The sequence below is a fragment of the Hemitrygon akajei genome, chromosome 4 (genome assembly GCF_048418815.1).
Source record: "Hemitrygon akajei chromosome 4, sHemAka1.3, whole genome shotgun sequence".
Taxonomy (NCBI): domain Eukaryota; kingdom Metazoa; phylum Chordata; class Chondrichthyes; order Myliobatiformes; family Dasyatidae; genus Hemitrygon; species Hemitrygon akajei.
This window is the reverse complement of record NC_133127.1, coordinates 16,834,231-16,846,828: the sequence shown is the minus strand read 5'-3', so window position 1 is coordinate 16,846,828 and position 12,598 is coordinate 16,834,231. Positions and strand designations below refer to the sequence as shown.

The 12,598-nt window shown below is 43.9% G+C and overlaps 1 protein-coding gene across 1 annotated transcript in view; it reads left to right on the top strand.

Annotated features, from left to right (window-relative positions):
• adissp (adipose secreted signaling protein) overlaps positions 1-12,029 on the top strand; it is a 93,700-nt gene extending 81,671 nt beyond the window's left edge. Inside the window, exon 5 of the mRNA XM_073042116.1 lies at positions 11,463-12,029. Coding sequence (XP_072898217.1) covers positions 11,463-11,563 — 101 coding nt within the window. The 3' untranslated portion in view covers positions 11,564-12,029. The remainder of the gene's footprint in view (positions 1-11,462) is intronic.
• Positions 12,030-12,598: the final 569 nt, after the last annotated feature.

The window sequence follows — 12,598 nt, the reverse complement described above, 5'->3', positions numbered from 1 at the left end:
CAGAAATGCATCAAGGTACTTTGCTCAAACCCATGGCCCGATTAAGGAATAAAGCAAATAGGATTATATTCTCAACACAAGGAATCAAAGAACGTTTGGCGGGGTTGAGGTAACATATGATACCATTCAGAACGGGCTTGATATAGAGATGGACCGTGTTGCTCTCCAAGCACGGTAATAAAACTGAGTTGATTATATTGGAAGAAGCAGCCCCCAGCTGTTACACGGAGTGTATGGTTTGGGAGTATGGGGGAAGGGTGGAAGATGAACCATCAGTCTATGAACTCGGCTCCAATTACTAAGTTCAGAATCACAACTCTTAGTTTACTACTTGTGTGTAAACTTCACTGGCAAGATCAGAATTTATTGCTCAAAGATCTAATTTCCCTTGAGAAAATGGCAACAAGCCACCATCTTGAACTATGCACTCCTTCAGGGAAGCGTACTGTCGAGAAAGGACTTCCAGTGAAGAAGGACTGACAATGTATTTTCAAAACAGATTTTTGCTCAATTGAGGGGAGTTTTCAAGTGAAGATAGTGTGGCCATTTTGACCTTAACTAGTGCTTTGTACAGACTGTGTCACTACCAACTATCTTTATAAAACCATATAACCATATAACAATTACAGCACGGAAACAGGCCATCTCGGCCCTTCTAGTCCATGCTGAACACTTACTCTCACCTAGTCCCACCGACCTGCACTCAGCCCATAACCCTCCATTCCTTTCCTGTCCATATACCTATCCAATTTTACTTTAAATGACAATACCGAACCTGCCTCTACCACTTCTACTGGAAGCTCATTCCACACAGCTACCACTCTCTGAGTAAAGAAATTCGCCCTCGTGTTACCCTTAAACTTTTGCCCCCTAACTCCCAACTCATGTCCTCTTGTTTGAATCTCCCCTACTCTCAATGGAAAAAGCCTATCCACGTCAACTCTATCTATCCCCCTCATAATTTTAAATACCTCTATCAAGTCCCCCCTCAACCTTCTACACTCCAAAGAATAAAGACCTAACTTGTTCAACCTTTCCCTGTAACTTAGGTGCTGAAACCCAGGTAACATTCTAGTAAATCTTCTCTGTACTCTCTCTATTTTGTTGACATCTTTCCTTTAATTCGGTGACCAGAACTGTACACAGTATTCGGTGACCAGAACCAGTTGCTTTGTTGAATAATGTTGTTGTGTGTAGGTATTAAAAGTCCATTTTATTCAAAGCTCTTTATATTATGTAAGGAGCTTTATGTCTTATGTTGTAAAGTACTGTGCAAAACTGGTAGGCACAGAAATAAAGCTAGGCTGCCTAAGAGCTTTGCACAGTACTGTAGCAATTTTATGTTTTGCACTGTACTGTTTCAGATTGTAAAAATCAAATTTCATGACATATGTGAGTGATGATAAACCTGATTCTGATATGAGTCTGTATTGTAGACTGAGAGTGGGAAGAGGGCAGGAAGGGAGCAATCATGGTTGGGAAAAGAGGAAGAGAAAGGGGAGGGAGCAGGAAGCATGGGAGTACTGTACTGATCAAACAACCAGTTGTTTGGAATCGAATGACATTGCCTGGCATCTCAGGGCTGGGTGTGGCTCACCTGCACCACCCCCCCCCCCCCCCGCCCAGCGCCCCTGACATTCCTCTGCCACCAGTCCCACCCCCCTCCCGCGGTGCTCCAACCTCACTATCCCTGACATCCTTTGCTCCAATCAGATATACAAACTTGCTTTCCACTCCACGTTGACAAATACAGTACTGACTAAAGTCTTGGGCACCCTAGCTATTTCTCTGTTGAATAGTTTTGCACAGTACTGTATGTTTTAAATTATAAGTTTTAAAGAGAAAGTGAATTATTCACTTTTAAACCTCCAGTTACATCTTTGTCATATTTTTGCACAATTGGTAGCATTTATTATTGTCACATGTACCAAAATACATGAAATGCAGGAAGGACCTATAAAGTGGGCACTTAATCTATTTTTGTTGTCTCCTGCACACCACTGTTGTAACATGTGGTTATTTGAGTTACTGTCTCCTTCCCATCTGTTTCCTGTCAGTCTGGCCATTCTCCTCTGACTTTCCTCATTAACAAGGCATTTTTGCCCATAGGACGGTCACTCGCTGTATGATTTTTGTTTCTTACATCATCCTCTGTAGACTCTAGAAATAGTTGTGTGTGAGAATCCCAGGAGATCCTCAGTTTCTGAAATACTCAAACCACCCCATCTGGCACCGACGATCATTCCATGATCAAACTCACTTAGATCACATTTCTCCCCCGTTCTAAAGTTTGGTCTGAACAACAACTGAGCCTCTTCTTCTTCTGACTTTTAATGGCGGTTGACAGTCAACATAAAGGTGCATTACTACCAACTGGACTGGAGTGTGGTGTAGAGAGTTGGGAAATAAAATCCTTACTAGTTCTTTATTAAATAAAAACTAATTTGCCCCTTAAAAGATTGTAAGTCGTGAAGGACAATACTGTGAATTAAAGTCACTCCCACAACTTAATAAAGTTTTAAAATGAAACCTATAAACTCCTCAAAGATAGTAGTGATGCCGGCATTTAATTTCTTTCAACCTTGTATGCTTCGGTCTGTAATAGAAAGTGTGCAACTGTTTCATAATGATAACAAAATCTACATACCCCAGAGTGATGTTTCCAACAAGACAGAGGAATGATTAAGCATGGTATGCCCAATTCTAGGTCGAATCAATATAACTCCTTCCCTTCTTGTCTTACCCCCTTCTACCATCTATCCCACAGTTTTATGTCTTCTGTAAAGCTGTCTCTCCTTAAGCCCATTATCCCACAAGTCTAATTCTTAACCGGAACAACCCCTTAGTTTCTGATTTGCTAAGAGGAAGGCCTGTCCACTGCTGAACTTTTAACAGCTTTCTTAGCTAAACGGTCAACCAGCTCTTTCCCCTCAACACCTCTATATGCAGGGTCTCATGAGAAGAGAACATGCAAACCAATACTTTGAATATGAAATAAAGTTTGAAGAGCTTCCAACAGTAAATCAGGCCTACTGCTAGAATGACCTGTTTTAAGACACATTAAAACTGAAAAATAATCTGAACAAATTACCACTTTGCAAGGGTGAATTTCCTCCATCCATTGCAGCCCAAAATGATGGCCACCAATTCTGCTGATAATTGGTTAGTAAGGCATTTCTTTATTGTTACCTGTAATTCAGACACAAAAACAGCCGCGCCAACATTCCTAATTAAATTATCTTTTGATCCATTGGGAAAAATGGTAAACATGTCATAATAATTTTCCTTAACATATTGATGGACCAACAGACTCTCGGGCATATCAGAATCCTTAGACTTCATTAAATCATGTAACCTAAAATCAGCTAAAGTCACTGGAAAAAACCATGGTGGGGTTACTGAAAATACTACAGTGGGACATATTGCATAATCCAACAGACCCATATTCTAGTGTGATAGGAACCCAGCCACCCAAAACGAAAAACACTCACCTCGAACTGTTCCCAACAGTCCTCCAGCGCAACTTTAATAGAGGGATCATTCCTCTGCCCCCTCAAGTTAACCCAGGATGTTAACAGTTTCAACCTCTGCAACTGTAAGGGTAATTGTCCAGTTTCAAGCAATAAAACGGAAACCGGGGTACAACCTTACTGCACCACAACACAATCTTAAAGCCTGTGCTTGTATCATATCCAAACACTTTAAAGCCGAAGATGAAGCTGATCCATAAGCTACAAAGCCATCATCAAGCACAGATCTAATTAAATGATCATAAATGGTCAACAAAGATTGTCATGTGGCACCCCAAGAGTACCCACATAGTCACCTGAAAATAATTAATGCTTTTTATTAAATTCAAATTTTTATTATTATTTATTCTTGTTTTACAAAGCAGCACAGCATATCATAGAGCAGATATTTACACAGCCATCCCATGACAGGGAAACAAATAAGACTTAGAAACAGAAAAAAGTTCTAATTTAAGTAAATTAATATGCAACCAAAATTGATCCCACGTGTCTTGCACTTTTCCCTCACTATTAATTGTTCCCGACATGTGTTCATATGATGAAATCTTAACCATTTCCTCAGTCCATTCCTTCACAGTGGGACATTCATCCATATGCCTCAAAATCTTATCACTGATATTTCTTCAAGAGTTTGACCATGTAATTGCAAATTGTGTACAGGTCTATCGATCCTCTTTGTAAAACACATAACTTGTGTTTTAGCTACGGAAAGCTTAAAACACCATCTATTTGCCCAGTGTTTGACCTTATTCATCACTAATTGCATCCAATATATAATAAAATTGAAATTTATACCTCTAATCCATAAAGCTCCATCTACTACATAGTGATTTACCAGTACCTATCTCAGAGGAAAAAAATCATTAATCATAATATTAAATAATGAAGGGCTACAAATACTGCCTTGTGGGATCCCATTCTCTCTCATAGAGACACAAATATACCTTACTGCATAGACATCCAAATCAAAAAACTCAGAAAAAATTAGTCTTTCCCTCGCTTCTAATTTCCATAATTTAATTAAAAGACCTTCCTTCCTTAACTTATGTGCCTTTTCAATATCAAAAATACTGCTATTGCAACTTCTTTTTTTACCTGTGCTTTCCTAATATCATCTTCCAAACATAAAACTGAATCCAGTGTCATTCTACCCATCCGAAATCTGATAAAATGTGGTTATCACCTCCCTTTTCCAAACTACAATTCGGACTCTCTATTACCATACACTGCATAAGTTTACACTGATAAGATGACCTCTTGCCCATGCCTGCATGTTTTCATGAATTGATTTGCTGCCATGTGATTGTCTCATTAGATATTTGCATTAGCGAGCAGGTGTACCTAATAAAGTAGCCATCAAGTGTACTGAGGAAAGATGGAATGGTCCGGATGGATCTTTCCAAAACAAGTATATCAAAGTCCAATAACAGAACAAGTAGTTACAGATAAAGTGTGGTGCAGGTAGACAAACAAATTGCAAGTGCCTTGATGAGGTAGACTGAGAAATCACAAGCTCTTTCTCATATAAGAGATTGGTTCAAGACTTTTACAGTAGTGGGATAGAAACGGTCTGTGAGCCTCTCATTACCTTTGTACCTTCGGCCTGATAGGAAGAGGGGAAAAGAGAGTATGTCCAGGCTAGGAGCGGTCTTTGATAACGTTGGCAGCTTTCCTGAGGCAACAGGAAATGCAGACAGAGGGGAGGTTGGTTTCCGTGATGGATTGGCCTGCACTCATAGCTTTCTGCAGTTTCATTGCCTTACCAAGCAGGGATGCATCTGGAGAGATGTTTCCTGTGGGGGATCTTTCAAAGTTGGTGAGGGTCAATGGGGACATGCCAGATTTCCTTAGAATTCTGAGGAAGTAGAGGCACTAGTGTATTTCCTAGCCATAGTACTTATCTTGTTGGATCACAACAAACAATTGGTGATTGAACAAAAAGAAGTAAGAATAGGCTACTCAGCTGCCCACTCTGTCTTTCAGAAGGATCATGACTAACCCTATAATTCAGTTCTACTCTCCTGCACCAGCTCACGCAGAGATTTTTTAATTTATTTTACAGATTCAGCACAGTAACAGGCCCTTTCGGCCCAATGAGCCCGTGCCGCCCAGTTAAGCCCACGTGAGCAATTAACCAACTAACCTGAACATCTTTTAGAATGTGGGAGGAAACCAGCCCAGTAACGAGGAGAACATACAAACACCTTACCGAGAGCAGCGGATTTGAACCTGGTCGCTGGTGCTCTAACCACTATGCTGCTGTGCTGCCCCAGTAGCATGCCCACAACTTACTAAATCTTAGTGACATGCAAGTCTTTGGACTTACCAGTGAAATTCTGAGATTTATGCATTAGTCTGTAGTTTGTATTGACCTCTTTCGGCTCTATGTTTTATTTCATATTCTCACCCATTCTTTCTTGTGGATGATTGGTGGGCTTTGGGTTTTGGGGTTTGATGTTCTTGTTATTGTTTCTCCACATGGGTGTTCTGTTAGTTTTTGTTTGGGGGGGGGTTTGGGTTTTGATGTTTTTGTTTCTTTTCATGCGGGGGTCGTGGCTGACTTTATTTCAACTGCTTTGGTGGCTTTGTGTATTCTGTGGCTTTCTGGAGAAGGCAAACCCCAGAGTTGTATTCTGCACACATACTGCGATAATAAGGTGAACCTTTGAACTGTGGGAGGAAACCGGAACAGCCGACGGAAGTGCACGCAGTCACGTGGAGAAGGTACAGACTTCCTACAGAGGAGGCTGGAATCGAACCCAGGTCACTGATGCTGTGATAAAGTGCGACCTAATTGCTGTGTTATTGTGCTGCTGAACCTGTGACCCATGATTTCCGATAAAAAGCTCTCCACCCATTATTTTACAGTCACACTTTGTTTCCAGTGTAGGGCATTAAACGGTTAATAATCAAAAGAGTAATCTTCTTGCCCCAGTTATGTTCCTGACTTTTATGAGGTGACGTTATCTGTCTGGAACCTAGACATTCTTGAATTGTACAAGTAGGATAGTGATAGATTAGTATTCCACCGCAGTTACAGCTCAGCAATAATACTAACTCTTCAAGGCTGGGAAGCAGTAGTTCACATTTACTATCGAGGACCTGACTGCTTCAGACAAGACCGCCAATAAAAGAAGTGCTTACGCAACGTCGGGCTGGTGATAAAGAACCCACATTGTTTCCCTGTCTAAAGCGGCAGGAGAGAGTGTGTGCCAGCAGATGTGTTTGAGTGTGTGCTTTATTGTGTGTCCCAGCAGCGGGGTCTTGCCAAGCCTCACTGCTTAGGCACTTTATGAATGAAGCTCGGTGTAAATCTGAGTTCCCAGTGTAGATCAAAAGAGTCCGATTGCATCTGTGTGGCCTTCATGGCATTAATAGTTCAGAACACCTTTGACCTTTGGCACGTATTATGTTCCTTGTGTTTTATGATATTGTTAATTCTTTGGATATGCCCTTTTTCTCTTGCTTGCTCTCACTCACGGTCGGTCACTGCTTCTCGTTACAATCGTCTCTCCCATCAATCTCCCTCCCCTTCTTTCTTTTCTCTATGCATTCCATCATTCTCCTCCCCTCCCCTCCTCATTACTCCCCCTCCACATTCTGCCTCCCTCCTTCTCATTTCCCTCTCCCTCTCCCACACACACACCTTCCCCATCGCCCCCAAACTCTCACACACCCTCCCCATTGCCCCCGACCTTGCACGCACCCTCCCCATCGCCCGGACCTCGCACGCACCCTCCCCATCGCCCCCGACCTCGCACGCACCCTCCCCATCGCCCCCGACCTCGCACGCACCCTCCCCATCGCCCCCCGACCTCGCACGCACCCTCCCCATTGCCCCCGACCTCGCACACACCCTCCCCATCGCCCCCCGACCTCGCACACACCCTCCCCATGGCCCCCGACCTCGTACGCACCCTCCCCATCGCCCCCCGACCTCGCACGCACCCTCCCCATCGCCCCCCGACCTCGCACGCACCCTCCCCATCATCCCCACCCTCTCTCCCACATCATTCCCCCGCTGCTTCCTCCCTCTCTCTCCCGCCATTTACCCCCTCATCATCACTCTCACGCTCCCTTCCCTTCTGCATTCCCCCCCACCCCACAACTCCATTCCTCCCCATCCTCCTCCTCCCATCCCAAACCTTCTGCATTCCCCCACAACTCCATTCCTCCCCATCCTCCTCCTCCCATCCCAAACCTAGCCCCTGTGATGTTTTTCGAGGGTTGGCCTCTTGCAGATTTACTGAGACCTCAGATGCCTGGATCCTAAACTCTGGAATTCTATCCCTAAACAATCTCATTTTTGGACGATCTGACCCTTCCCTTTGGCCATCCTTTCCCAACAATTGCCTGTGTGTTCCGTGATATTTTTACTGAGCCAACTGTACAATATAAATGCTGCTGTCTTTAATTTGGGCTTTCAGCTTCCACCATTGTCACTGAGGGCTTGGCCCACAGTGATGGTTACTGGGGTGAAAAGTCAGAGTATAATATATTATCAAAGTACATACATATCACCATATTCTACCTCGAGATTAATTTTTTGCAGGCATTTGCAGGAAAGATAAATGCAATGTAATTTACAAAAAAAACTGTACATAAGCAAAAACTGGCAAATTATCAATGTCCAAAAGAAGGTAAATTGCGTAAATAAGTGAAAAAAGTAATACTGAGAGCATGAGATAAAAGTTCAAAGTACGTTTATTATCGAAGTATGTATACTATATGCAGTCTTGATATTTGTCACTCTACAGGCAGCCGGGTAGACGGAGCTCGTCAGCCTGGGAAGGCAGTCCATCTAAGAGAGGGAAAACTCTGATTTCAAACCTCCGCTGCCTTGTGCCCATACCCACTCATGGGAAAGGCTTCAGGAGTAAACCCTGAGGACAAATCCGGAGCTGGAGGCCCTAAGGCAGTCCATTACAATCAGGACCAGCACTTAAATCGGTCAAATAGCAGTTCATTCCTCATTCCTGAACCCAGGCCCTGCCGCTTTGATGTGCTCTCGGGCCTGGGCCCCCGTGCCCCGCCTCTTCTCGCTTCTATTGCTTCGAATCGGCTCCAAGTCCTTGAAAGTGAGTCCACAGGTTGTTGAATCAGTTCACAGTTGGAAGCGAGTGAAGTTACCCACATTGGTTCTGAAGCCTGCTGGTTGAAGGGTAGTAACTGTTCCTGAACCTGGTGATGTAGATCCTAAGGCTTTTGTACCTCCTGCTCAATAGTAGTGGTAAAAGAAAGGGCCCCGCCTGGATGGTGGGGGTCCTTGAAGATGGATAAACACAAGAGATTCTGTAGATGATGGAAGTCCGGAAGAACAAACACAAAATGATGGAGGAACTCAGCAGGTCAGGCAGCATCTTTTGAAAGAAATAAAGTGCTGACGTTTCAGGCTGAGACCTGTCATCGGGTCGGGATGAAGGGTCACAGCTGAGCTGTCGAGGGTTCATTCCCCTCCCTCGATGATGGATGCTGCTTTCCTGTGGTGGCATCCCTTGTAATTGTGCTCAAGGGTGAGGACTCTCTGACCTTCTGTTCCTACATAACTGCTTTGTGTCTTGTGTTTCCATCGACTCTGCTGTAACAGACGCTCTGTGATACATTACGCGGAGACTAAGTCTCGCTGCTTTGCCCTGAATCCGGTAGAGTTGTTCAGTGCTGACACCTACTGAACAGAGTGGCATCATTCCCCTTCCACCAGGTTCTGCATTTTGGTTCCTTACTGAATCCATCTTGACTTCTGTTTACGTAGAGCCTTGAGGTTACAAAGCTGATTTGCAGACGCTCTTACTGAGGACCAAAAATTACAATGAACCACTAAAGATGACCAAATGTTAATGGCGAGGCCTAATTTAAAGTATTGTGTGCAGTTTTCAGAGGTGCAATTTAATGTCAGAGAAATGTATACAATATACATCCTGAAATGCAGACATCCCACCTCTCCCGGAAGTTCCAGGAGTCTCCCGCATATTGATAGCGGCTCCCTGACACCCGCAAATTATATACAACATCCCTGAAATTGATTTTTTTGAGAGCGAGAGAGAGAGAGGGAGCAAAAGAGAGAGAGCGTGAGAGGGAGAGAAGGTGGGGAGGGTTATATGGGAGGCAAGGTTTGAGGGTCAGCACAATATTGTGGGCTGAAGGGCCTGTAATGTGCTGTACTATTCTATGTTCTATGAAAGAAAGAAAGAGTGCACCATGGCAGAGTGTTCCAAAAAAAGAATATATAAAACGTACTTCACCCCAGACTACACTAAAGTGTACTCCTGTCTAATAGGGGTCAAAAATAATGACCGTTTTGCTCACCGCACTGTTTGCAACAGTGACTTTTCTATTGCCCATGGGGGGGGGGTTAAAATGTAAAAGACATGTTGAGGTGAGTTTAACAGGTGTCATTCATTCATTAGCATAGCTAACGTTATTTAAACTAGCTGCTAAGGAGCTACTCTATTGCAGACATCCCACCTCTCCCAGAAGTTCCGGGAGTCTCCCGCAAATTGATGGTGTGACCTCCCTGAAATGAGTTTTTGCAGGGTGGGATGGCTGGAAATGCTGCTTCTTCGCAAGCATCCAGGGAAACAGAGAAGTGCCCCAATGAATGAATGACAGTTAAACGTAAGTACTTCACAGTCCCCCCCCCCCCCCGCCCTCAGTCTCGCACGTAAGCGGCATCAAGCAACAATCCCCCCTCCACCCACTGGCAAAAAAAGCATCAGCACCCGCCACCGAGCACTCAAAGCGTTAGCAAAGACACAGACCTGCAGTTACCCCAAAGACTTCGCATTTCACTCAGCATTCAACATACCACGGGCTCTCACTCCCTAATAAGGGAGAAGGGGGTGTTTCCATTTTCCCAGCGAGCAAGTGGTGCATGCGAGCTCGATTTCAATGATTGAGGGAAATTTGGATAGGTACACGGAGGGCTATAATCCCGATACAGGCTGAAAAGACTGGGTAGTGTAAATGGCTCGGCACAGTCTAGATGTTCCTCTGCCGTACTTTTCTGTGATTTATGACTCTTAACTCTGGTGCAGCAATTCAAATGCAATGGATTGTGAGTAGCTCCAGTGAGTTATCAGCTCTGCCGAATATATCACTGGCACATCCCTCCCCACCACGCCTCAACACACCAGCATCTGTTCTCAAATCCCCCACCATCCAAGCCGTCCATCTTCTCATTGCTACTGTTGGGCAGGAGGCAGAACTTCCTGAAGTCACAACCATCAGGTTCAAGAGCAACACACACAAAATGCTGCAGGAACTCATAAAGCCATAGTTAGCCATTCAGCCCATTGTACTGTTCTGTCCATTTATTATCAAAGGATGTATACAGTATGCAACCTTGAGATTCTTCATCTGGCAGGCAACCACAAAACAAGGAAACACAATAGAACCAGTTTAAATGCAAACGCTGTGCAACAAGTCCCGTCAAGCACCCAATGTGTAGGAAATAAAAGAACGTAGCTTGCAACAAATATCATTAACCCGCAGAGTCCCTGAAAGCGAGTTCATTGCCAAGGGGCTACCGTATGCTCCATGATTCAGTCTGCTCCATCGTGGCTGATTTATTCTCCCTCTCAACTGCATTATCCTGCCTTCCTGCCCAGAACGGCAGGATAGAAGCTGCTCTTGGATAGGTACTGTGTCCTTTTAAACTTCTACCTAATTGCAAAGGAGAGAAGAGAGAGTGACCAGGCTGGGATCGGCCCTTGATTGTGTTAGCTATTCCCTAGAGCAGCAGCTAGGCAGGGTCAGAGGAGGGGAGGTGTATTTGTGTGATGGACTGGGCTGCAGTCACAGCTACTGTAACTGTACTGTGGTTCTGGAACTATTGTCACCACAGCTTCAGTTCCTTATAACATGGGTTGAGGCTACCATTATTCGAAATACCTTCGTAGTTCACCGCTCTCTATCTCCTTTTCTGTGTTTCAGATCGACTCCATGGGACTCCCATGCTGCTGGAAGGTGTCAAGTGCATCGGCACTGAGCTAGAGTACGACTCCGAGCAGAGTGACTGGCAGGGTTTTGATTAGTCGGCACCAGGACACAATACTGCCTTCAACCTCGATGGTCGCCACACTAGCTAAGCTGTGAAATATCTTGCAAAATTCAACCATAGATAAAAATTGTAGCATCTCTCTCTTCCTTTCTCCCTCTTTATTTTCAATCTTGTTATCCCTCTCTTTTTAAATTTCCCTCCCCATCTCTATTTCTCTCTTCCTTTCTCCTATTTTCCCTTCTCCCCATATACCTTCCTGCCCCTTTCACACTCTCCTTCTCTTTTCTTTTTTTGTACTTTGTTACTCTGCTTGTAATGTAAATTCCCGTTGAGCGTTCAATATAGACAAATGCAATTACTGCCTGTCCTTTGAAAAGTGGAGTGGGAGCATATACGTTGCTGTATATTGGATGAATCTAGGGATTTTATGATTTGAATGTACACTGAAGTACAGTGCAGATTGTGTTTATTTTGTGAAATAAATGAAATACATTGTTAAATGATTTGTTTTTTTTTTAATTCTATGAATAAATGGAATGGAGACAATGATGTTGATCTGGCTGGTCAGCAGTAATCTGATTACCAAGCTAGATGTTTGTTGGATCAAGTTCATCTTAGACAATAAGACATAGGAGCAGAACTAGGCCATTCTGCCCATCAAATCTGCTGTGCCATTCCGTCATGGCTCATTTATTATCCCTCTCAACCCCATTCTTCTGCCTTCTCCCTGCGGCCTTTGATGCCCTTAATAATCAAGAACCAATCGAACTCCGCTTTAAATATACCCAATGACTTGGCCTCCACAGCTGTCTATGGCAATGAATTCCATAGATTCATCACCCTCTAACTAATGAATTTCTGCCTTATCTCTGTTCTGTCTGTCTAACCTGGGGCTTTGCCCTCTGACCCTAGACTCCACCCTCCCCCACCCTGCTATAGGAAACATCCTCTCCACATCCACTCTACCTCAGCCTTTCAATATTCAATAGGCTTCAATAAGGTCCCTCCTCATTCTTTTAAACTTCAGGAAAGACAGAGCAAGAGCTGTCCCAGAATTATTCTTGTAAAC